We start from the raw sequence: 25,192 nt of genomic DNA, 5'->3' as shown, positions 1-25,192 counted from the left end.
AGCCCGGCCCCGGGGCTGGGGGTGCCCTGCGCGGGGCTCAGCCCCGCGGCCGCTGCTCTGCAGCACCCAGCCGCTCCCCCGCCTCATCCAGGCCCCTCGGGGGCTGGTGCCGGCGCTCCCCTCCCGCCCCCCCACAGAGGAGCTGCCACACGTCAGTGGGTAAAAAAATTTATTGTGCAACCGGCACCTTCTGCCCCGAACGCCAACATAAATAGAGGCCCGGGAGCGGCAGCCGGGCTCCCTGCGGCCCCCGGCACTGCGGGGTGCTGGCGGCTCGCCCCGCGCCAGACCCGAGTCCGCACCCGCACAGAGCCCCGTCCGCGGGCGGCACCGGCTGCCAGCGGGCAGGGCGCGGTACCGGCTCGGCACCGGCTGCCAGCGGGCAGGGCGCGGTACGGCTCGGCCCCGGCTGCACAGCGGGCAGGGCGCGGTACGGCGCGGCACCGGCTGCCAGCGGGCAGGGCGCGGTACCGGCTGCCAGCGGGCCGCGGGCTCTGCCCGGTCCCGGAGCTGTCCCCGCTCTGGCCGGGCCGGCCCCAGCCCCGCCCCAGCAGGCCGACTGGCGAGGGGACGCGGTGGGTGCTACCTGGGCAAAGCCCTCCCTCCGGCTGCGGCCTCCTTCCCTCAGCAGCACAGCGACGGGTGGAAGACGCGTCTTCAGCCCGCTGTGCCGGGCGGCCCGGGAGGAGCTGTGAGCAGCAGTGCCCCAGCCATGAGCCCCTAGCCCCCTCCAGCCCCAAACTGAGCTTTGGAGCGTTTCCTCTCAAAGCTGCCTCTGCAGAGAGGACACACAGAACAGCCCTAAGCAAAGGGCCGCCTTCCAGGTGCTTCCTTGCCCCAGCCCCAGGGCGGTCAGGCTGGCTAACCTCTCCTGTAATTCACAGGGAACATCATACAGCAGTATCAAAGGACCACAGGGCTTCTCCGAAGTTGCCACCATCCCAGGAAAGAAAGGAGAGCGGTGGCACTGGGCCATGTGGAAGGGGTGCCTGGGGCGAGACCAGGATGCCACCCCGGCTCCCTGGCACGGGCGCTAGGGCTGGGTGAGCCTGAGGACACTCTGGAAAGGGTATCTCATGATGGCATGAGCGGGGCCGTGCTCTGGGCTTGGGCAGCCAGCTGGGGACACTGCTGGGACACCAGGCCCAGCACAGCTGACAGGCTTGGGGGTAGGCTGGTATTCATGCACCTGTGCTGAGCAAGCCCACCCCTGGTCACCAGCTCACTGCAGCCCATGGCTGCAGACAGGATGGTGGCACCTTGGCAGGACAAGAGCTTTGCAAGGATGGGTGAACAGGCCTGTGATGGGGCTACAGAAGCTGTGGCAGGACAGGCTGTGCCTCCCCCTGGAATTTGGGGAGAAATGGGGTGCCATGGCTTCCCACACCCCACCCTGGTGCAGCAATGGCTCCTATCACCCTGCCCCCCCACCTCTCCAAAATAATAACCCCAAGAGTAGCAAGTGGCAGTGAGAGATGTATCTGGGAGAGCCAGCCCCCCACAGTGCACCCATCATGGCTCTACTGCTGTTACTCAAAGGACAGCAGGTCAGGATGGGGCCCTTCCACCTCCCGGCCAGGGGCACATGGCTCTGGCTGCTCCGTGCTCCCTGGAGGGTCATGCTCTAACCCTGGTCTCCGGGAGGGCTTCTCCATGTGGGGTGAGGTCTCGGTGGCCCTCTCGCCTACCCACCGCTGGCTCTCCAGGCTGCCCTTATGGATGAGATCAGGCACGGGGAGAGCAGTGGTAGGCTGGTCCCCACTTGGCTCTGGGGTGCTGGTCATGCTGTGCACCTCAGGACACTCTGGAGGGGATGCGTCCCTCATCCCCAGCCACTCTTCTGGATCAGGGGGGGCAGCAGGCAGTTCTGGGGGCTCCTCTGTGCTGCTCCTCTGGCTGGTCCCCGCTGGCTGTGGCGCGATGAGCATGTCCTGCGGGGTCTTCAGGGCACGTGGCGTCCGCTTCTTGGTGACAGGGGGTGGGGGATCCAGCCGAGGGAAAGCATCCAGCCCCACAGCCCTGCAAACACAGTGGAGTAATGACATGCCGCTCCACACCGGGACCCCCCATCCCATCCCATCCCATCCCATCCCATCCCATCCCATCCCATCCCATCCCATCCCATCCCATCCCATCCCAACACCCCCACTGCAGGCAGCATGCCCCGGGCACACTCACCCCTCCTCACTGCCCAGCTGTCCTGTCCCCAGCACGGCCCCAGCGCTGGCGTTCACCTCCATCACTCCCACGCTGGGGAGGCTGGCTGGCTCCTTGCGGCGCAGGAGGTCGTTCACCTTGGCCCCCACAGCCTTACCCAGGTTGCGGAGGTGCTGGCTGCCAGCGGGGCGGGAGGGCTGCTGTGGGGTACCTGCCATGGCGGGGACGTGCTGTGGCCGCGGGGTGGGTGCCGTGCTGACGCTGGCATTCTCAAACATGCTCTGGTCCACTGGAGGGGGAAAGGGAACAGAAAGGGGGCATAAGCAGGGCTGGCGGGGGGACCCTGGCAGAGACAGTACATCCCAGAGCTGCTTACCAGCTCCTAACCTGACAACATGGGGGGACGACACAATCTGAGGGACAGGGATGCTGCTCCTGCAGCCCTGCAGAGGCTGTGGGCAGCCAGGCCAGACCATGGCTGTGCAGGGCAGTGCATGCAGTGGGGACAGCGTGGGGAGAGATGGGGCAGCAGTGAGCTCAGGGCTCCACATTGACACTGCCAACACACAGAGAGCGTCTCTTACCTGACACCGAGCGACTTGGGAAGCAGGTTGTGGAAAGAAAGAGAGACAGAGAGAGGATTTACCAAGGGAATGGCAAGGGGACAGTGGACTTGTCCCTTCCACGCTGCCGGGTGAGGTGCATTGCCAAGCCCCTGCCCAGACCCACCATGCTGCCTGCAAAGGTGGGACTCTGGCAGGGGCCCCACCAGCCAGGTGCCATGAAGCAGCAGGGGTTCTCTGGGGGTACCCAGAGCCTGGACCCCACACTGCCCAGCCCACCTAGGCTGGCTGTTGCCAAGCTCCCCAGAGATGCCAGCGGCCTGTTGTGCTCCATACACACGCGTGACATCAGCGCTTTATGACATCAGCCACTGCTAGGATAGATGTGCCAGAGCCAAACCCCGGCTGCACGAGGGTGACAGAGAGCTTTATCCTTCCGATCCCATGAGGGCCATACCCCGTGGCACCAGGACAACCAGCTGGAAGGCCCCGCACCCCCCAGGCCCCGCCAGCCTGCCCAGGGAGCCTGGCACCCACCAACTGCGGCCAGGCAGGGGGTGCAGGCAGCCCCTTGCACCCCCAGGGCACAGCCATGGCACTGCTCAGCCGCCTATGGCACAGCAACGAGGTGCGGGCAGACGGGCTGGGGTTAGCGGGGTGCACCTTCTTGTGGGGGAAAGGGGACTGGGAACACCCATGGCAGCGGGTGTTTCCTGGGGACCTGGGTCACACCCCACCTCCCAGCTATGCCGATTTCTCCCATGTGTCTTCCCAGCAGAAATCCTCCAAGCTGCGGGTGCTTCCCCCAGGAGCACCAGCTCAGCTCCATTGCTGCCCCCGTGCCAGTACAGCTCTCCGTGGGATGGCTCCATCGTGCTGACAGGTGAGTCTTGTGCTGTGCCGGTACCTTGGTGCCCGCCAGCATCCTGTGCCCCGTATCCTGTGGTGAGAAGGGCAGTACCCTCCACGCTGGGACAGAGCCAGCCACCTCTGCATCCCATGGAGATGGAGAGGAAGGGCCCCGGCACCGCTACCAACCCTGGGGCGGGGGGGCAGGCTCATACCAGGACCCCCAACTCACTGCAGACCCTTTCCTCTGCAGCCTGCAGCCCCACAGACCTGCCGGACAGCCAGCTCCCTGCCCGCACCGTCTACCGGCCCTGGTTCTCGCCCTACAGCTTCTTCTTATGCACCACAGGAGCCACCCAGCAGCGCTCGGGCCGCCTCTTCACCGGCACCCCGGAGCCCGTGGAGCCAGATGACATCTCGGATATCCTAAGCTCCCCCGCTGGCTCCTCGGACACACCCCAGCCCCCCAGGAGGGCCAGGCAGGCCAGCAGCAGAACCAGCATCCCCTCGCGGGACATCCTCACCGCTTCCCCGCAGCTGCCGGTGCCCCAGAACGGCTACAAGTGCCTGTCCTGCTGCCGGCTCTTCCCCACGCTCGGGTCGGTGAAGAACCACATCCAACACAGCGCCCAGCAGGGCTACAGCTGCCAGGTGTTCTACCGCCGGCTGAAGGCGATGCGGGGAGCGGGGCGCAGGGAGCAGGAGGCTGCAGCCCCCGTGGCTCCCGTGTAGCCCCTTGGTCCGGGCGGCTGCCGCAGGAGGGCACTGCGCCATCGCTCCCTCAGCCAGGAGGCAGAGGAGGAGCATCCCCCGCCCCGCCTGCCTGCTGCTCTTCGCCTGCACAACGCTCCCGCCTTCCTTTCAGTCCGGCTCTTCCTGTCTTTTCTTTCCCCAGCAGCCAAAAAAACGTCCCGAGCTTCTCAAAGCGCTGCTTAGCATCTCTCTTCATCTCCGTGGGCCACTCTGCGGATGTCGGGGACTCCCCGGCACCCCTGAACCGCCGGTTCAGCCCTAAGACAAGCCTGTGCTGCACAGTGGCTGAAGGGGGAAGGCTGAAACCCCTCTACCCAACATTCGGGGCACCTCCCTCTCACCGGCAGCCCGTGGCTGGCACTGCGAGTTGGGGGTGGGGGGATGCTTAGGTTGGAGGGGGGCCAGGGGATGCCGCCACCTTGGAGGGGGAGAGAGGTACAGAAAGAGAGAGTCAGTGAGAAGGAAGAGACAACAGAAAGCCTTGAGAAATAGAAAGATTTATTTAGCAAAAGCCAGTCAACTAATGACAACACCCAAGGGTTAAGTGCACTTACATTGACAGATTGGTTTCCCAGATAGATTGAGTCAACAGTTAGTAACACGACAGTTGTAGGAAAAGAAAGGACAAAAAATATAGCTATAAATCCCCAGTCAGGGTCTGTAACAAAAGTGAGGGGCTAGAGGGGCGTCTTGGAGGCAGCGCCGAGCCCACAGCGGTACAGGACAGGGCACGAGGAGGGATTGGTGGCCAGGGGATGGGAGCATCTGGGTCCCAACCAGCACCCACTCCCACTCTGCCCCCTCTGTGGCTGGTGCAGGGGCTCCCCTGGACACCAGGCCACTGCTGGGGACACTCAGGTGTGGCCTTCCTTCCAAGTAGGCCTCTCTAGCTCCTCACAGCATCCAGCCTCCTCCTGTGGTGGATGGCATAGAGCACACGATGCCGGGTCTCTCACCCACACCTCTCCCCTCAGCAGCCCTCAGGCCCCAGGGGACCGGAGCAGACAGAAGCAAAGGACCTTCTTGGCAGCAGGGCTAAGCCCTGGACAGCGAGAGCTCATGCCTAGAAGGTGCTCAGTGAGGGTCAGGTGCAGACAGAGCCAGCAGAGCCAGAGCTGGGGAGAGCAAGAGCAGAGGGAAGCAACAAAGCAAAGCAGAAGCAGGATAGGAGGGCGGATGGGAAGGAAGGCAGCTCCCTGCTCACTGTTTCCACAAGGAGCAGGGGGGACATCAGGACTCTGGCTCACACCTCTTCTGCTGTGGTCTCTTAGAGGCTGCAGCAACAGCCAGCTGATAAATGTGTTTGCAGAAAAGAGATAAGCTCCGGATCCCATGGAGGATCCCACAGATGCTTCAGCCACGGGCATCTCTGGGTCTGGTGGGGGATCTGGAGATCTTGGATTTGCTTTTCTATGGGTGCAGACCAGCCACCTGCAGCCACCAGCAGCTTGCTCCCCAACAAGAGGCAGCAAGCATGCCCATCCTGCAGGCAGCTGATGCCAGCCCTTCATTCCCCAGCCCTGGTCCTGGGGTAAACAACTGCTTGGGAACGGGAGGGTTTGTCTATGAAGCAAAGCAGGGAGTTTGTGGTGACAGGGGGTGCAGGGAAGTGCTTGAAAATGTGACTTGAGAGCACCAGATAGGCTTTGAAATCTGGCAGCCATGCCTAGCCCAAGGACTGGACAACGAGGGGAAGGACCCTCCATGTCCCCATGCCGCATGCCCTGGTTCCACACTGAGCCATCCCTTCCCCTTCAAGCTGCAGCCTGGGAGAGGAGCAGGCAGTGCCCGCACACCCTCCCACTGCCCAGGCAGGGACACACTCTGACCTGCCACAAACGCTGCCGCCCTGCCAGGAGCTGCCTGCGCCTGGCCACCCTGCAGGACCTCGTCTCACCCCTTCAGCTCCCTCCCAGCCTCATCCCCACTGTCCCCAGCTCCCTCACCTCTCACTCGCACACCCACATCGACAGTGCACTGCCTCCCACCCTAACCCTAACTGCCCACCAGCACGGCACGGCCTCGCCTCCCACCCTCTCCTCCACACTGAGAGCCAAACCCCTGCCAGCGGCTCTGTCCCCACTCACTGCCCCGGTCCCTCTCATCCCCACTCTCCGCCCTGTGCCTCTTCTCCCATTCCCCCAGCGAAAGCCTTCCTCTGCTTTACTGCTCTCCCTGGCAGCAGTGGCTGGTCCGGCAGAGGCCAGGGGGGTCCTTTGCCTGACCTCAAAACACAGCTTGCGTGGGGACAGGGACCGGCGGGTAGCACAAGCGGCTGTCAGCTCACTGTCCGATGGGAAGCGGGGATGCTCCGGCTCAGCACACAAGCCCATGCACGCCGGAGCCCAGCATGCCCGGCACACCGCCTCAGCACGGCTCCGTCCTCCGCTCCGCAGGCCACCCAGCCGTGTGCTGGAAGCCTCATGCTCCCTCCTCCGCCCCCCCCTTCCTCCAGGCTGTCCCGTCCCAGCCAGGGCCAGGGAGCTACGGCCAGGGTCCACCCCAGCTCCGTCGGGTCCTGGCTGCTCCACACCACCTCCTGCCAACCCCTACACCGCGATCTCATCCTCCAGGCTGTCGCCCAGGTCCTGCCTGGGCTGGACGTGGAGCAGACGTGGAGGTTCCTCCTGGGACCAGGAGTCATGCTCCTCGCTCTCATCCGTGTTGGACTCATATTCAGAGGCAATGCCCGACTCACGGAATTTGATGAGCTCCAGGCTGCCCAGCGCTGGCTCTGAGGCAGGCTGCCCCGAGTCCGGCAGAAAGCGGTAGCACTCCAGCTTCACCAGGCAGTCGTTCCTACCTATGGGGCTGCCCAGGGCACTGGGGAAGCCCGAGCCAGGGCCCAGTGGTGGCGGGTGGGTGTCCTCGGGCTGTGGGGTGGTCGGGTCGCAGAGGACGGGGAGGACGTTGGAGCGGAAGGTGATCTCCAGCAGACTGTCCTGGGAGCCTGCTGCAAGAGAAGGGCAGGGCTGAGGGGCAGGCCGTGCCACCCTGCTTCACCCAGGCGACCCTCGCCCACCACGGCTGCCTGCGGGCCGGCCCAAGGACGGTGTGCGGCTGTTCAGGTGTTAACCTCCCCCCCACCACCATTTAGAGGGGGTCACTTGGTGCTATGGATGCCGGGGGCTGCTGGTGGTCAGCAAAGCACCAACTTGGCAGGAGATAAAGTCCCCTGTTTCCCACCCCAGCTCCCACAGGGAGCTAATGGCCAACGTCTGCTGGAGAGGAAGGTCTGGGGCAGGTTAAGGAGCCACTGAGGAAAGTGGACATACAGTTGACAGACATACAGGACTGCCTGTCCGTACAGCCCTCCCCATACCCCTTCCCATGCTCCATGCAAGCACCTCGCTGCACACATAAGCCAGGCCAGGAGGACACCACTGTTCCCACACAGAAACACACAGAAGCCCCAAGAGAAACACCCACACGCATGCCCACCACAGGCCCGGCTAGGTGCGCGGGGAGAAGAAGGGGCAGGAGCGCTTACTGGTGGTGTTCCCCGCCAGCTTCAGCTCCAGCTCCTGCACCTGCTTGACCAGGAGTGAGATGTGCTGCAGCAAGTCCTTGTTCTGGAGCAGGAGCTGGTGCACGCGAGCCTGGGCCTCCAGCCGCGCCGCCGCCTCCGCGGCCAGCTGGTCCTTCAGCAGGTGGACCTGTGTGACAGGAGAGAGCGGGTGAGTGTGGGGGAGATGCTGCTTGAGGGCCGCGAGCTTCCACTCCAGCCAGCCCTGCTCTGCTGCCTGGGCTCACCAGCCTCCCGCCGGACACTCTGAACAAGCAGTGGTTCCCTGTGGGAATGACGTGAGGGGGAGCAGGGGCCTGCAGCCATGTCACGCTGGGGCACGCTCAGCGAGTCCGGTCCACCATCCCCCAGCCTCTCCGATGGAAACGCTGAGGCAAAGGGAGGCTGCACCGACCGAATCGTCATGTCACAAGTGCAGGAGGAAAGGGCAGCCTGGGGGAAGCCAGGTGGATGTGGAAGACACACTTGACCGACTGGATGGTGCTGCTGGTGCGTGAAGGTGCAGCTGCGTTTCGCGAGCCGGCCCCGGCCAAGCTGTCTTTCAGGTTCCCAGAGAGGGTGTGTTGGTTGTGGTGTAACTACCGGCACGCAAGTGCCTGCATCACCAGCACTGCCTGGCAAGGAGGGTGGGATGCTGCTGGCCAAGACCAGCCAGGAGCCTTGGCCCAGGGGCAGCTTTCTGCTCTGAGCTGGAGCAAGGAGAGCCCCAGGAGCACACTCCTGAGAAGGGGACAGCTGCACAGAGCCACCCAGGAGCCACACCGGCTCAGCATCCCCTGTTGCCACCCACCACCCCTTGGGGACGCCTGGCCTGAATCCAAGGGAAGGGACTTTCATGGGTACTTGGAAACACCTTGCAAAAGCAAGTCTCAGGTCAATGGGGGAACTAAACGGCATCTCATCCTCAGCCAGGTAATTACAGGCCAAGATAATTACAGGATGGTCCCAGAGGCTACAGACCCAGCAGGGATCCTGGATGGTGCAGTGGATCTTCCGGCTTCGTTACTAAAGAATTAAACCTTTGCCCATCACCACGCTGCTCAGAGACAAACTGACTCGGTGCTTCTCAAGAGAAGGCAACAAGTGCCATTGACAGAGGTGCTGAAGTAGTGCTTTCAGTCACCTGAGAGGCATAGGACATGGTAAGGCCCAGCATTTTCATCAATAAACTACAATGATACAAAACCACCACAGCTGCAGGGATTAGAGAGCAGCTGAGTGACAGCTCCTGGGACAAGAACCACCATGGGGTGGGCAGAGCTCCAGAGCAGGGTGTCAGCCCTCGGAGAGAGGAGGACGAGGCCACTGGCTGTCATCCCAGGAGCTAGACAAGAAATGGCATTATGCCATTTCAGATTTTTTTTTTTAATCTGGAAGTAGGAAGAAAAATAAATTGCCACAAAGACTGGGAACTACAGAAGCTGAGCAGCCTCTACCACAGAGGCACCTGCTCTGCCCGGCAAGCTTCAGCTGGAGCAACACTACGCCTGGGCAGACAAAGGATTCCCTGAGGATGGCAGGTCCCTCTTCCAGAGGGGAATGCAGCTTCCATGTGGGCTCTCGGGCAGAAGGAGCAATCCTCTGATGTGAGGAGAGCTGTGAGCAAGCAGGGGAAGGCTGCTGGAGCCCATTGCTCAGGCCAGGAGGAAAGCTGAGTGACTGAGGCAAGGTCTGCGCAGGGTCAGGGAACAAGTGAGGCTAAGGTAATGAGCTGGATACAGCGGCCAGAGCTGCTTAAAAGAGAAATACCCACATGGAGAAGGAGTGGCAGGGACCAAGACTGAGGCCAGGCATTTGCAAGGACACAGGAGCCAAGGGACCAAGAGAGCTAGAGGTGGTGTGCAGACCTAACGCTCCTCTGCCTGGGCTTAACAGAGTCAGCACTGTGAGAAAGGGCATAGTGAGCCTGAGAGGGCTGTGCTGTGGAAAGGGGGGGGCACGCTGTCCTGCCTGCTCCCGTGCCCCAGTGTCGGGGTCTGTCCCAGCTCCCCCAAGCCCACCCTGCTCCAGGCACTGAGGGACTCAGCATCGCACCCCAGCCCTGCCACTGCCCCCAGGAAAGAGCAGAGGGGAGAACCTGTGCCACGGCCACTTGCGTCTGCTGCTGCTGCTGCTGCAGGAGCTGCTGGAGAAGCTGCATTTGGTGGTGGGCAGAGAGGGGCGTCCCCAGGTCAGGCAGCTGGGCAGACGAGGGCAGCAGCATCTTGGGTGATGCAGTCAGGATATCTTCAGGATGGAGGCAGCCCTGCAAAAACAGCGATGTCCAAAGCGTGATCTCGTGCCCCTTGCCTCGGAGAGCCTTTGGACACGTATGTGCTGGGGCACAGAGCAGTCCCCCAGGAAGGCAGCTGCTGCATTCACAGCAAGCACACGATTTTGGGGGGGATGCTGAAAAACACCAGCAGTGGGGTTTTTTCCAGTTTTGACAAAAGCTCAAATACCTTTGTAGAAAATTCCTGAAAAGGCTGACAGGCTGATGCTTCCCGTGGGAATTTCCACTGTATCAAAAACAGTCTTGGTTTTGTTTTTGCTTTTGGTGGAAAAACCTCGCTATCAGCTCTGCCCCAGACGCTTTCCGTGTGGCTGGGCAGAGCTGAGCCTCGGCAGCTCTCTGGGAGCGCCCCAGGCCCTGAGCCAAAGGGCAGCCCTTTGGCAACAGACAGCTTTGATCTGGGAGCTGGGGAATGCTGCACAATCCCTCCCTAGCCCCGGGCGGGCCCCCAGGCTGCACATCAGAGCTGTGGGGCCGGGGTCACACCGTACCCCGAAAGCAGAGGGCAGGGCCCCACACACCTTGACGTCGGCGTAGGCGCTCGTCTCCTTGCCCACGGCGTCCAGGTCGGTCACCCCGCGGCTGAAGTCCAGGATGTCAGCTCCGGGCAGCGGCAGCTCCACGGCATCGATGTCCGTCTCCTCCGCCGAGGCGGCCGCTCTCTCGGCGCCAGTGAGGCGACAGGCTGCAGGAGCGGGGTCAGAGCAGGGCACAGCCCGCTTGCAGCGGGAGCTTGGCACGAGGCACCCACGGTACGCTGAGCAATGCCCACCGCTCCACACCACCCCAGTGCCACCCACCCTCCAGCTCCCTGCTGTGCTTCCCCCTGCCGCCTGGGACAGGGCTTATGGCTGAAAACACACCCGGCCCCAAACGCTGGGAGAAATGGGGCCCGGAGAGAAGACACAGAGAAAGCTACAGAAATGTAAACAAGAGACTGTGCAGTTAGGAAAAACACCCTGACACTCAGAAATCCCTAGGGAACTGTGTATCATGGCCAGGACATCGTGCAGAGGAAAAACAAACAATGACCAGCCCACGGTAGCCCTGTGATCAGGGCATCACAACAGTGCTGGTCACAGAGGCAGGTAGGACACTGCCACATGGCCCAGGCTGCTCCTGTTGGGATGGGGAACACCCATCACGGGGCTCATGGCACCCAGCCCACACACAGATGGGCGGCAAAACCTGCCAGTATCCTGGTGGGAACCAAAAGTTTGGCCAACCTCTAGCAAAACACGTGTCTCCTCCACAGCACAGCTGCCAGCACCAAGGAGCAACGCAGCCCCCCTGAGCTGCAGAGAGCCCCGTGTGATGGGATGGACCAGCAGCCCCCAGCCAGGGGCATCCCTGCACCCTTTGCCCATGGGGCTGAAGAGGGGGGTCCACAGTCTGCCTGCAGCCCTGGGATGCTGATGCGAGACCCCAAGCACAGCATCATACACACAGGGCACGGCAGAGGGGGTGATGGGCCATGAGCTGGGGCCACGGCAGAGCGCTGAATCCAGCCCCGTGAGCAGCTGGGGAAGGTCTGTGTTCAGGGCCTCTTCTGGGGAAGCGCTCAGGAGATGTTTGCAGCCTGTGCAGCCAAGCGCAGAGCGTATTTTGGCACCCAGCAGAGTCCCCAGCGCTGCTAATAGGCTCCCAGCAAGGGGGATGTCTGGGAGGATGACGGCTATCACCTAGTGAAGGCTCCTTGCTGGGCAAGATCCCAGCTTGATCCTGAGGTGTTGCAGGCCAGATTACCCTGCAAATCTGCTCCCCACAGGTGTCAGCCAGCAAGGAGCGGCGTGGGAAGATGGCAACTGCAGGCCATGTCTGCCAGGCTCCAGGACCCCCACACCACCCCTGCCACCGCCCTCGCAGAGTACCTGGGACGTCTAGGTCGTCCCCATTCCTCTCGCTGTCTGCATCCTCTTGTCCATCTGCATTCTGCTGGGTGTGCTGCAGGCTCAGCTTGTGGCAGACCTCAAATGCCTGCCCCACAGTCCGGACGATGCGCATGGCTTGGCTCTGTGGGGTGAGGAGAGAGGTGCATAACCACAGCTTGCCCTTGTCTGGTGCCTTCCCCAGCCTGGCACAGCCCTCGGGGGTCTCTGCGCTGCTGTGAGGGCTGAGCACAGCCGTGGGCACCACAGCCCAAATCACCACAGAGCTCTGGGCTGCCACTGCCATGCAGCACCACGGGGTCCTGCCCCAGCTACCCCACCAAGTCCACAGGTCACCGGCACAACGCATGTGCCAGCGTCATTACCTTCTTCTTGGATTTGAAGACGTTGCACCTGAAGACATTGCTAGACCCATCCCTGGCAATGTAGCTGAAGATCTTTAGGTCCTGGGAGTCGTGTGACACATAGAATATCCTGCAAGGACAGAAAGGAAAGGAGGGTGTTACCTACACAGTACCCACATGGCCAGAGACTGCCGAGGCCACAGCCAGAGCTTCCCAAGGCTCGGGGTGCTGGCAGATGCCCAGCCTCTGCAGCACAGCCCTGCTAAAGCCCAGAATAAATTTTTTTGGCAGCAGTTTTGCCTCGGATGGGAAAATCATCCTGCTGACTCAGCAGCGGCAAGCATTTTGCGAAGGCGGCATGGGGTTTGCACTGCTCAACCCCCTGGGGCAGAGCCGGAGGCCCAGGAGCTCTCCAAGGACCTAAAAGAGCAAGCTTCACCCCTCAGCCTTGCCTGCCTGGAGAGCTGGCCTCCTGCCATCCCCTCCCTGTCATGGGGGGGGCCCTTCTCTCTCTCCTGTTTGACACAGGCGCCCCATGCTCTTAGCTTCTGCCAAGCCAGAGGGGGGAAGAGAGCTGGGGACTTCTGGAGAGCACAGCGAGCAAGGGGAGCTGCTCTCCGTGTCAGCCCCAGCGTGGTGCCGGCGCAGCGTGGGGTACATGGCACTGCAGAGCCACCCAAGCCTCCGTCCCCCCCCCGGGCGGGCTTACCGATAGATGGGATCATGCATAACGAGCATTTTGTTCTCATCCCAGGCCCATTCTTTTTTCTGCAACAAAAGAAGCTGAAAATGAGTACGTCAGATGCTGCTCTTGAGATCAAGGACAGGGCAGAGACAGTCCAGGGACAGACGTGGGAAGCTCTTCTCACAGCTCTGCTGCTGCTCCCCTGCAACCCTCTGCTAAGGGCCATGTCCTGCTGGGGACGAGCGATGTCCTAAGCCACCTCCTGTGGGACCCCTTCCTTCCCCCCCCCCGAACCCCACCTACACCCACACCAGGACTGGCTCTGCTACCCTGTGGGACCATAGCCCACCCATGGCTGGTCCCAGCCCACCCCTCCCTCTCCTCCCAGCCCATCAGAGCTTCCCCGAAACTCAAGGATGCTGCAGGTCCCTGCACTGTGAGGGGAGGGTTCTCGCTGCTGAGGCACCACCGCCCCAGGGACCAGGACTGCCTACCTTCTTCTTCTTCTTCAGAATAACCTTCACGCCATCCACTGACACGATGAGATTCACTTTCTTCTTCTTGATATTCTTGGCTTTAAACTCATACTACAGCGTGTGGAAGAAAACAGGTGAATTAGCCTTCCTGTGCCAGGGAAGCTCCAGGAAGGGCTGACAAGGTTCTGAAGGGAAGGGGCGAGAGAGACAGGAGAGGTTTCCCCCACCCCACGTGCCCCCCCTCAGCACACCCTGATGCAGCCCATCCCTTCTAGGACAGGACACGGAGCCTTTCTGCCCTGCAGTATCCCCGTGCCCAGCATCCGGAGGAGCACACCCTGAAGCAACTCTTGGATGGGGATGAAGTTTTGCTCAGCCCAGGATGCTGCTGGAAATGTTAATTTGTTCCTCAGAGGCACTTGCTATCTCCCTCCAAAGGGCCATATCTTCCCTGAGAGGGACAGCCACCTCCCCAGCCCTGCCAGCCCTGGGGCTCCACAGTTGGGCTGGGTTTGCCCCTCTGGCTTGTGGCCATTGCCAAGCTCTGCTAGGAACAATGGCTTTTCAAGTGGGGGGTTATGGGGGCTCAGTATAAAACTGAAGATGATTGCTGAGGACTCTGTGAACCTCTCCAGGGGAAGTGGGATAATGCAATTACCCACTCCAATTAGAAGTCACTGGACAGGAAAAAAAAACCCCAGAGGAACTTCCAAAGATCAGTGACTGAACACAAAGCTCTGGTCTGGACTAGGGAGAGAATGAGATCCTCCAAAATCCAACCACTGCCGCACGTAGAGCCTCATTGGCAGGGAGGGAGCTAGTGCAGGAATAGGCTAGATGTGGGGCTTTTGGGGAGTCCAATAACTGGTCTACCTGGGATGCACCCCCATTGGGTACTGGGTCCCGGTGCAAGGTGCTGTGCAAGGCCATGGGGACAGACTGCAAGGTACAGGGTGGTGTGCAAGGCCATGGGGACAGACTGTACCCCTCCCAGCAGCAGAAGAGCCCCGCATGCCGCACCCTGCACGCCCGAGGAAGAGGAATTTAATTAATCCTCTCATTATTTCACCAGTCTCTCTGCAGAGGGAGCACAGGGCAGGCGCCCGGGTGCAAAGCCCTGCCTCCGGTCCGCACCGAGCCTCCTCTGTGTGACATTTCCAGCACCGCGTGATGTATTAGCTTTGGCAGCCAGAGCCAGCAGGCAGGAAAAGCTGCCGGCCCTGACCTGCGATCCAACAATAAAAGGCCTGAAAGTACAATTCCTCAAAGCCATTTTAAAGCTGCCGATGGGGACGGGAGATAGGGATGACTCAGAAAACAGTGGGGGGAATGCAGCTCTGCCCTCCCCACCGCACAGACCAGGCAAATCGCACAAACCTGCCTGCTCCAGGGCCGAAGCCGTGATGATGGGCTGGGGAAAGCAGAGTTCAGGCTCCCACCATGGCTACAGCCAGCCTCCAAACCCCCAGCATGTATCCATATGCTGCTTGCAGGGCTTATTCCTCGTGGAGGAGGGTCTCAGTCCCTGATCAAAAAATCCCAATCCCACCAGGGCGGGTTTTCAAATCCCATCTCTCATGTTCCCCTTCTCCACTGTTACAAGCAGATGTGAAGCTGCATCCCAGAGCCGCCCTTCTAGGCTTTGCCAAGACACTCAACCAGTACCGAGGTCACAGCAGCGGGTCTGGTACCTAACACTAAAAAATGTCTTGATTTAGCCCTGAAAAGGTGAGCTCCAGCCTGGCTACCTTGGAGTACTTAACACCTTCTGAAGCTCTGCATGCAATTTTTCCAGGAGCCGTGGGCAGAGCTGGATGTGGGCAGAGCTGGATGCTCTCGGCAGCACCCAAGGCGACTGCAGCGCACCTTGTGGAGCTTCAGCCTGATTTATTGGTCCTAATGATCATTGATTCTAAACACCAAGCTGCATTTCTGAGCTGCTGAAGGCATGGGGTTTCTATTCTGGGCCATCCCAAGTGCTAATTCATGTGGGTTGGAAGAGACAGTGATCCTGAAAAACATCCCAGGGTAAGAGAGACTATTTTTAGCCTGGTTTTTTGGGTGAGAAACAGCCCCAGGACAGCAATGCAGACAGGCCAGGATGTTTCAGCAAAGATCCTATGCAGCCTCGGCATACATTTGAGGGACAGAGTCAAGGCAGAGCTCCTCAGAGAGACTTCAGCATCCCTGGTTGCAGGCAAAGGAGCATCAAGCCCCGCAGAGGGGAGGTGGTCTTTTCCATCCAGAGGTGGTCTTTTCCCACCACGGGGAAAGACATTTGACCCGCATCACGCCGTAGCTGAACTCCTCGTGCTGATGGCTCACGGCAAAGCGCCAGCAAGAACTGATGGGAACAAGGAGGAACTCTCCAAAGGGTCGGCCGGATTTGTTAAGCCCTTGCATAAAATCCAAGCCTTTACCCTGACACCGAGGTGAGATCTGAGCTCCCTTGCTTTGAGAGCTGTCGCAGGCCCGGCCCCAACCAGAGCTCATTAGCGCAATCACTGCAAGCCCACATACATTTCCCATGCAACAAAGCACAGCTCTAGCCAATAAAACGCTAATGAACTCATGCCCACTGGGGCTCTAACGAAACGCTAACCATAATTTAATAACAAATTAGCAAGGAAGAGGATTCAATAAAAAGGCGCTTCAGCCGAGCTGCCTCTCACGTCCCTGGGCTGCGCAGGGCAGGCCCAGCGGGTCTCACAGGCCAGGAGCTGCAGTGCTGATTTTGAGGGGGTTACAAATTTGAGCTTGGGCAAATAGGTGCAAGAAAGGAGGAAAAGACCCCAGCAGAGAGGGGGGGCAGCAGAGCGAGCCGGGAGGGAGCGGGTACTGCCCCAGAGATCCCGGCACACCGCCCGGTACTGCCATCCCGCTGCTCACAGCCACAGCCTTACTCAGCAGGTGCATTCGGCAAACCCAGGCAGCAGCTCAGGTTGGGGTCAGCGAGAGCATCACCAGCGTTGTGCCGCTTCTCCACGTGAGTGTTAGAGCCACAGAGGCTGTAAGGGATGAACCCAAAACCGGTGCAGCAGTTCACACCCGCAGAGACGGCAGCTGTCCCCACGGGCCCCGCTCGGTGCCTTGCATTGCTGGGATGCTCCTCACTGGCTATGCCAGGAGAAGACACATCTCACCCCATATCCTGGCACTCTCTGGAAGGCAGTGGCCGAGTTGCGCTCAGCCTGAGGCAGCTGGTGAGGCACCAGTCCTGTGTGCACCCTGGCTCTGCCCAGCCCAGGAGCATAGCTGGGCCTCTGCTAGCTACCTCCTTGGACTTCTCCACAGCAATGGCAAATCCTTTCCATGAGCAGACTACAGATGCCAGCAAGAGCTTTTTGTTCCTGAAGGCAGCTGGACATCTGGGGCGGTCTCACCAACATGCTGCGCATGGACAGGACCTGCCCTTGCTAACACAAGCCTGTCTAATTCATGGAGACATGGAAAACCTCCCTCTGTGTGACTGATCCGGATGTCCCTACCTCAGACGTACTCACAGCTCTGCCTAGCCCGGGCACAGAGGTCTGCCAGGTCTGCCCATGGCTGTCACCATCTCTCCTTCTGCTGAGTGTCTGGAGAGGGAAAACTTAAGAGGGATGCAAAGCATTAAGGCTTTACCTTTCCCTATTGCAGGGAGGAGAGCAGAGGTGATGACAGGGCTGGAAACGCTACCAAAGGGACTCTGAGGTGGTCTGCATCCAAAACCAGCAGGCACTGGCTGACCCAGAGGAGAAGACCACCTGCATGTTTCCAAAGACACTGGACCAAAGCCACACAACTCTAGCTGGGAATACCTCCTGAATCCCTGAAGGTGCACTGAAAGTCACACCATGCTGCTAATGAGCTTCTCACTGAGCTGACACAAACCAGCACACGTGGCAGGGACCAAACGGGCTTTCTCAAAGCCACCAGCACGGGACCCGCTCTGCTGCCGGGAGGGGACAGGGATGTTTGGGGGACCTTTGCAACAGCAGCAATAGGAGTGCCTCCGCAGTTGGGCACGGGGGGCTGGGTGACAGCACTTCACCACCCCCCCCAAAAGCTCCCTGCGTACCACATTCTGGTTTTGGGGGCTGCTCCAGGAGAAGAACCACGTTTCCCACTGTTGGGAGAACCAGGGTGATACGCTCAGCTACCGACAGAGTCCCAGCCTACTGTTTAATGAAGAAGTGATATGGAAATAATTATCCGGCTTGGGATCAAGGAAGGAAAGAGGATTGGTGCAACTTCCCCGTGATCCTCTTTGGGTTCACTGCGCCACTTAAACTAACTAAATGCTGTAATGGTCAGAGGAGCTTACTTGGCCTTCAACCCAGGTAGTCTGCCCATCTTCAGCACAATTCTGCATCTTTAAATATCTGTAATAATGCTGCAAGTTTGGGTTAATTGCATTAATTCTTGGTTGTAGCAATGCAGCAATCCCAGATGATGGATAATTTCAGAGCAATTCACAGAAAATGGAAAGAGCAACAGAGAAACCTGTCTGTTCCTGGGCCCACACAGCTCCATAGCCAGTCTCCAGCTGAAGCTCTAAGCGCTCTGACAAAGTCTTTAAACAAAGACTGAAAATGGACACCTGAGATATGCCAAAGTTAAAAAAAAATAAAGAAAAATTAAAGAAAAAAAAAGTAAAGGTCTCACTAATGAAAATGAAGCATTAGATCACTCGAACTCCAAATTCCAACTAGCTAACTGGTAAACAAAGTTTACCCCTTAACCTTACACAGCCCACAAAAAAGCACACCCATCTTTGCAATTAGAAGAGGGCCATCTATTTCACCAGAGCACGAGGGCCTTACCACTGACCTCTGGCTAGTGGGAGTCCATTTTCAACATCTGCCTTTCACGTGGAGTTCGCTGTTTAAGTAACTTCAGAAAATAATGCCAGCTGGTGTCTGCATCACTGCGCAACACATTCCTGCTGGCAGAGCATTAAAACTGCCCTTTCTGGAGAACACAGTAACACATGCTGCTTAATGGAGAGCGCATGTACCCCTGTCAGCTTAGAGTAAAACAACGCATGAACCCAAGTGTGATGGGTACATGTGAGAAGCACGGAAGATGCAGCGTCCTTGGAGACACCCTGTCCATGCCAGTCATGCTGTTTCCACATGGTAAAAGTGTAGGAAAACTTGCAACTGCACACTGCAGCCAAGGTCAGGCAGATCAGATGCTGAAGAGCAGAGATGCCTTCCTAGCTTCATCATCCCCCCCCATTCCCAAGCACCTGGAAAAGGTTAACCTGCATAAAACCACCCCCAACTCCATCCCAGCCCATCCAAACTACAGCAGGTAGAGGTTTAAGTCTGCCCACCGGCACTCTCCATCGGTAAGGGATGGTATCAGGGATGCCACAGGGTTAGGCTGTGCTAGCGGAATACAGATAAAACAGATTTTTTTTCCTAAATGGAAGTTGTCCCAAATGCGTTGAGCTGTGCCTGCCCCCTCCCAACCTCTATCCTCCTCATACACACACACAAAAATAAAAAGGGGGGAGAGGGGGTGTTGTGGGGTTTACAAGCTTGTACCAGGGAAAGGGTCTGAGAATTCAGCTAACAGGGAAAAAGCAATTTCCAGAAAGCTCACTGCTGCTCCGCTAGCCTGGGAGGCCACAGAAAAAAACCTGCTTCAAGAAAAGGCACAGAAGGGGATGTGTTTTTTTGCAGAAAACGATTTCTTTGGTTTTATCCAGAAAGGACAGGAACCTCTGAGCAAAGCCAGACCCCGCAGAGCCACCTCTGCAGAACACAAAGGGCTGGCTGGCAAGGACCCCGCACCGCTCACAGCCCGAGCTCCCACCTCTGCCTGCAGCCATGGCCCTGCAGCTCTCCCACCGCCCCACAGCCCGCTCCATCCCTGGCACACAGCCACAGGCACTGTGCTGGCACAGCCTCCCCATCGAGGGAGTGGGGCAGGGCGCTAGACGCCGGTGCCCACCACCCCTAACGCCCTGCGGCAGCTCATAAAATACCTTTACAGTTAGACTTTAACCCAAGGTCAGCTGGGGCTGTCGAAAGACGTGGCAGGCAGGTGAAAGCTTTCCCAGTGCTCTGCGGGAGAAGCAGTACTGTTCCCTTGACGAGGAATTAACTTATTAGGAAGTGACAGCTGGGTTCGAGTTCAATTGGCACCGGCTCCAAGGATTAATGACCGAGGGGGAAAGGAAACTGCATACCTCCCAATTCCTGCCACGGAACACACAGAGGATGAAAGCACATCCCAGAAATGCACAGGAGATCAGGCATCCCCTTTCCCAGGGAAGCCTGAGAAACCTTGCTGGGATTCTAATAGCTGTAATTTGGGGGAACAGCAAGGAGCAGTGCAGGGGATGAGGGCTTTGCTTTGCGGAAACAGAGCCAAGGCCAGTGCTCTGCGATGACTCATGGATGCCCGTGGGCTGTGCAGGACAGGTAACTGGAGAGGGACATGGCTTTATTCCTGGGAAGAGGTGCCAAGCTGCCCCAGGGAAGGCGCACAGCACCTCGGCATGGGCACGCTGGGTGCGCACCAGCCCATGCTGAGATGCTGTGCGTTGGTGGCACATGTCCAGCCTCGCAGATCAAAAGAGTCCCCAACCATCCCATCAGCACAGGTCTGGGAATATCACAGGGAGGTGTCCAGCAGACACCATGGTCTGACAGCCAGTGTCCCGAGAGCCCAGCTGTCAGCCGCATAGCCAGGGCTCCTGCCAGCAGGGTAGCCAGGCATGGAGCTCACCTCCTGCTGCTCTCGCTGTGGGTTGCCGTACCGAAAGGCACCTGCCAGCCTGCCCTGGCTCACATCTCCATCATGTATCGCAACGGCTCTACTGGGGTAGTAGCAGATGTTGGGGAAAAACGTGTCTGGAAAGCAGGATACCTCCCAGGAGGACGGGGGTCAGCTTCATCCACGAAGCATTTCTGAACGAGGCTTCAAAATATCTGACAGGCCACTGTTCCTGGGCTGCCCCCGGGGACCCAAGCTTGCTGGAGGGGAGTATGCTAGAATACTTGCTTAGCCTGCTTATCTGATCAGCAATAAAGGGACTAAAATCCATTTTTAGCAGACTGCCTTAAGCCACCCTCCCAAAGTGCTGTGCTGCTGCCTGTGCCTAGCAAGGACTCCCGTTTGCCACTGGTGAGCAATCCTGCTGCGACTCCAAGGAGGACACTTTGGCCCTGATTCCCACACACAGCTGTAAGGTACATGCCCAGTCATGAGCATGCCCACTTACTGGCATGGTGCTTGCTCAGGGGATGTCAACCACATCACTCCGCTCCATCCCAGGGCCAGCAGACAAAGGGGCAACAACAACGGGGAATTTGGGGATCTCTGCAGCCCACTTTGCCAGTGCTCCCAGCTCCTGGTGCCTAAACCGAGAACAAAACCAGCTGGCAGTGCTCGTGCCCGTAGAGGGAACGGCTTCTGTCATGGGGCACAGAATTGCAGACAAGCTTGGAGGCAGGAACAAGGTTCCCAGTGGCTCCGTCGGCATCATGTGGGCAAACATGCTGGATGCACCTCTGCCATCCTGCCAGCTCAGGTTTGGGCTGCTCCTTGCGCTTAAATTTCCCATGCCATCCTCCCTACACCCCAGCCCCGGTGGTTCTGCCACTAGCTGGACTTCAGCTGAAGGGCACAGTAATATTTGGGAGGGGTGGACAGAGGACTCAAAAAGCATTGGACACTTGTCCTTGGGCTTAATGCCTTTTAAGCCTCTCCCACAGTTCCTTGGAGCTCGCGTTTACACGTGTGCGGAACGGCGGCTCCGAGGTGCACGTGTTCATCTGAAGCAAGCCGTGGTTCTGGCTCGCACTGACAAGGTCACCGCCTGTTTTCTCACAGAACCCCAGGTTTAATTTTGGTAACCGTCTGTGACGGTCGCGGGTGCTGATGGGTGTGAACGGGAACCAGGCTAAAAATACCCGTGTTTTGAGGGGGGGGGGGGCAGAACGAAGGTTGCTGCCTTGGAACGCTCCGTGGATCACAGCACACCCGGTTACCATACAAACCACGCTTTCCAGTAACATCCAATCTCTCACAGTAAAATCCCTTCTGCTTGCTTTGCTGGTTCCTATCAGGGCCCAGAGAGCTGCCTGGATCCCTTCCCTTCAACCTCCACCTGCTGCTTCCAAGTTCCGTGAGCTGAGCTGCCCACACAAGCCATCTTCCATCCGAGCAATTTCATGGGGATCTCAGAGAAACCAAAACTACTGCAAATTAAGTCAATATCAATCACAGGGTTAAATGGATAGAGCTCCCCCACAAAACACCTTATTCTCACCTCCCCTTTCACAGATTTCCACTTACAAGATGATTTTCTCCCCTTACAAGAAACCCTTAGGGGACTCACACTTCCCTGCCCCAGCCTTAAGTGAGTTGGTTTTGGGTTTTAAACCTTAAAACCAGAGATTTAGAGACGATCTGAGACACATCAGTGTGCGCTCCCCTCCCAAGACAGTCTGCAGCTGCTCTGCATGCCACGGCGACCCAGCACTGTGTGGGAAGAATGGATGCAGTGGCACAGCACACAAAGGATGTGGCCACCGGGGCAGGAACACACCTCCCACCAACACTCCCAAACATGGGCAAAAACAGGTCCCTGTGCACACATTATCAGGCTTAACTAACACCAAGCTGGTAAGAGAAGGCTGGGGTGCTTGGGTCAGCTCAGCCACGTCATCTCCCAAAACAGCTCGGGCACATGTAGCGACGGCTCCAAGCGGAAGCGACTGCTTGTGGGCTGGAAGAAGCAGCACCTCTCACCCTGGCACAAAGGCTGAGCGAGGCAGTGCAGCAGGCTAGGCTCCAGCCTTGGAAACATCTTTGAACCCCCTCCACAAATCCAGAGAAGCAATACCAGCGCAGCCCAGACCCGTGTGGGATGGCAAGCTCCCGCCCGCCTTCACACGCTGCCGCCTCCGATGACCAAGTGCAGTGTCTGCGAATTAACCGGTGCGTAGGCGCCTATGGGATACTGGTTGAACTGGTTGTAAAAATAACCAGGCTTCAAGCTGCTCCCTCAAGTTAACAAAAACAAGGAGCGGGCTCTGTGCACGTCTGCAGGCACCGCTTTCGCACGGGCTTTCCGGCAGCCCTGCAGATACGGGGCAAGGGATGAGCCCCACGCGTCTTCATGCTTGCTGCCTCCTGCTGAAGTAAGCAGAAGCACATTCCTTGGAAGCCCCAGCCAGACTGGAATCTGTGCTGCTTTTAATTAGGTATGCACTGTCTGGACCTGTGCAGGCCATGGCAGCGAGCGCAGGAGATGTTTGGGTGGCCCCTCAGGATTGCTTTTCAAAGAAGGTAAGACACTGCAAGAGCCTAGAAATGGCCTCTATTCACAGCGCCAGTGCCTGGCAGAGCTCAGCCTAAGGAAAAGCACTGTGGTTTAGTCACACGTGTTTATGGTTATCCCTAATTAAACTCCTCTTCCCGGCACAGGCAAGACCTGATGCCCTGGGGAGGCCGGGTGCTGAGCAGTGCGGGCCATGCCCAACGAGGCACCTTCCTCTGCCCCAACAGGACACCAAAATTTCTCTACTCCACGTCAGGTTTCTTCCCCAAACGCTTTCTTTCAAAGCCAGCCCCCACATCAAGGGTGGCCGAGATCAACCCCACCCGCACGCTGGGAGCTGGACGCAGCGCTGACACAGCAGGAAGAGCACAGAATCACCCCAAATCCATCCCGAGGGCAGGTGACAAAGAGAGGGGCAGCCTAAGGACATACCCACGCAGTGCTTCCGAGGAGTGCCACCTCAGCAAAGCGAGCCGAAGCTGAACACGGCGAGACTGATGCCCCAGATTGGGAAATACAGGACTGACTTTGGTAATTCCACCCCCCGCTGCTGGCCGAAGAGCTGCTCTCTCCCACGGCTCCAGGAAAGGCTTGGGTAAGAAGGCAGATGAGAACAGCCGAGCAGAAGAGCAATGGCACACTGAAGGAAGGCAAGCTGGCAACGCTGTAACTGAATTAGCAATTACGAAATTCAGACAATTAATAAAGAATGAATGAGCAGCAGCACTAAACGCTTAGCGCATCAGAGACAAGGCAGCCCTGTGGGGCTCGTTAGATGCCAGTGGTGCTTAATGACGTTTCTGGGTTCTAACTGGAGGGAAGAGGTAGCTATTCCCATCACGCCTCTGTCATGGTCCCTGCGTTAGCAGTAACTAAAGCAGGTATTAAAAATCACTCACCGAATTCTACACGTTAAAGTCAACAAGTTGGAATAACGCCTTTTAGAGAGCTTAAGAAAGAATTGGGGTTGGACTCAATGATCTCTTGAGGTCCGTTCCAACCCCTGCAATTCTGTGCATTATAGAGACTCAGAGCCTTGGAAACAAAGGAAAAAAAAACAAAGAAAGAATTCCAAGCTGGGGGAAGTTTGCAGATCTCTGCCGGCGTTGGAAAGGTGGCACAGGACTTACTGCTGGGGAAAGAACTGCAGTGTGGCTCTGCACAGCATTTCTGTGCTAGTTGAGACCCTGAGCTAGCCTAAAGGAGTCAGAAGGGCCCTTCTCAACACTATCAGGCTGGCTAAAAGACTTGTCAATACGCTGCCATTGCCCCCTTCGTGTCATAAGACTTTGGCAAACATGAAATCTAAGGTGACTGCGCCGCCCGGGTGAAGGGGCCAAAAGCCACCTCAGTGGCAGAGCCCCAGATGAGCTTCTGGGAAACCCCATGGCAAGGGGAGCACAGCAACTGCTCATTTTTAATGTGGGTCTGGAAGGGAAAGGGGAAATAAAAAAAAAAAGAGTATTTGTTATCTAGGTCAAACGTTCAGGAATTTGGCGTCTACTCATTTTGGGTTGATTGTGTACAGCATTGGCCAAGCAGCTTCCCAGAGGAGAGAGGGACAGAAGCCACATCCTCAAGATGTGGAAATGCATCCTAAATAGAACCCCAAATCCCGTAGGCATTGAAAGGTGCCACCCCCGAGGAAAGGATGCGATGAAGAGACTGTGATCCCAGGCACATGAGCAGGGCAGCACGCAGCAAACAGAAAGCTGACCTGGCCTCAAAACACAGCACTGCTGAAATGGCTACTGACAGAATCCATCCCAACGAGACACGCTGGGCTTTATCATGCACTTCAAAAGAAGCAACAGAAAAGGGTCTGAAAAAGGCCATGAGAGCATACGGCAGGTTTCCCAGGACCCCAAGTCCCAGAGGCTAAAACAAACTCTACTTAGCTCAGGGGACTTGTCTGCAGCTCAGACCTGGGACTTGGGGAGAGCTTCCTCACGTCCAACAGCTCTTTGACTTTAGGCAAGAGCAGAAGATGGAGTAGGTGGGAGCTGAGGTTGGACCAACACAAACCAAAGAAAGACCACTCTTTTTTAGTCAGAAAGCCCGCTAGGATCTGCACCCCAAATCATGCTTGCCACCAGCTTTGGGCCAACAACTCTGGATTTCTCTATTTTTAAATACTGAGGGTTTCTTAGTGTTTCTGTAGAGGTCAGCAGAGATGTGCTCTGAGTGTCTCCAATACCGGAGAGATACACACACCCACCCCTGAAGTTCCTGGGGATCAGGGAATGTTTGAAGGAGTACAGACCAATCCCATCCATCATGTCAAGAGGGAGTAAGCAAATGTCACTGGAGCAAAACGCCAAAACAAAGCTGGAGGCTTTGTGTGTCTCTAACACGTATCACTACTGCAGCCCAAGAACTCCACTGTGAAACACCA

The 25,192-nt window shown here is 58.2% G+C and overlaps 1 protein-coding gene across 4 annotated transcripts in view; it reads right to left on the bottom strand.

Annotated features, from left to right (window-relative positions):
* Window positions 1-154: 154 nt before the first annotated feature.
* The window catches only part of NOS1AP (nitric oxide synthase 1 adaptor protein), a 43,042-nt gene continuing 18,004 nt past the window's right edge, over window positions 155-25,192 (bottom strand). The window contains exons 3-13 of one of the 4 annotated variants that reach the window (XM_084266202.1): window positions 13,533-13,625; window positions 13,063-13,136; window positions 12,375-12,483; window positions 11,992-12,133; window positions 10,642-10,805; window positions 9,926-10,093; window positions 7,813-7,978; window positions 7,126-7,275; window positions 2,179-2,446; window positions 1,693-2,019; window positions 155-775 (exon numbers count right to left, since the gene is read on the bottom strand). In XM_084266202.1, the coding sequence (XP_084122328.1) occupies window positions 721-775; window positions 1,693-2,019; window positions 2,179-2,446; window positions 7,126-7,275; window positions 7,813-7,978; window positions 9,926-10,093; window positions 10,642-10,805; window positions 11,992-12,133; window positions 12,375-12,483; window positions 13,063-13,136; window positions 13,533-13,625 (1,716 nt within the window). In that variant the 3' untranslated portion in view covers window positions 155-720. Of the gene's footprint in view, window positions 776-1,471; window positions 2,020-2,178; window positions 2,447-6,825; window positions 7,276-7,812; window positions 7,979-9,925; window positions 10,094-10,641; window positions 10,806-11,991; window positions 12,134-12,374; window positions 12,484-13,062; window positions 13,137-13,532; window positions 13,626-25,192 lie in introns of those variants that run through there. The other 3 variants (XM_084266200.1, XM_084266201.1, XM_084266203.1) reach the window with 3 other exon arrangements.

This window comes from Gallinula chloropus (assembly GCF_964237585.1).
Source record: "Gallinula chloropus genome assembly, chromosome: 6".
In the NCBI taxonomy this organism is placed as follows: Eukaryota; Metazoa; Chordata; class Aves; order Gruiformes; family Rallidae; genus Gallinula; species Gallinula chloropus.
This window is presented reverse-complemented; position numbering and strand designations above follow the sequence as displayed.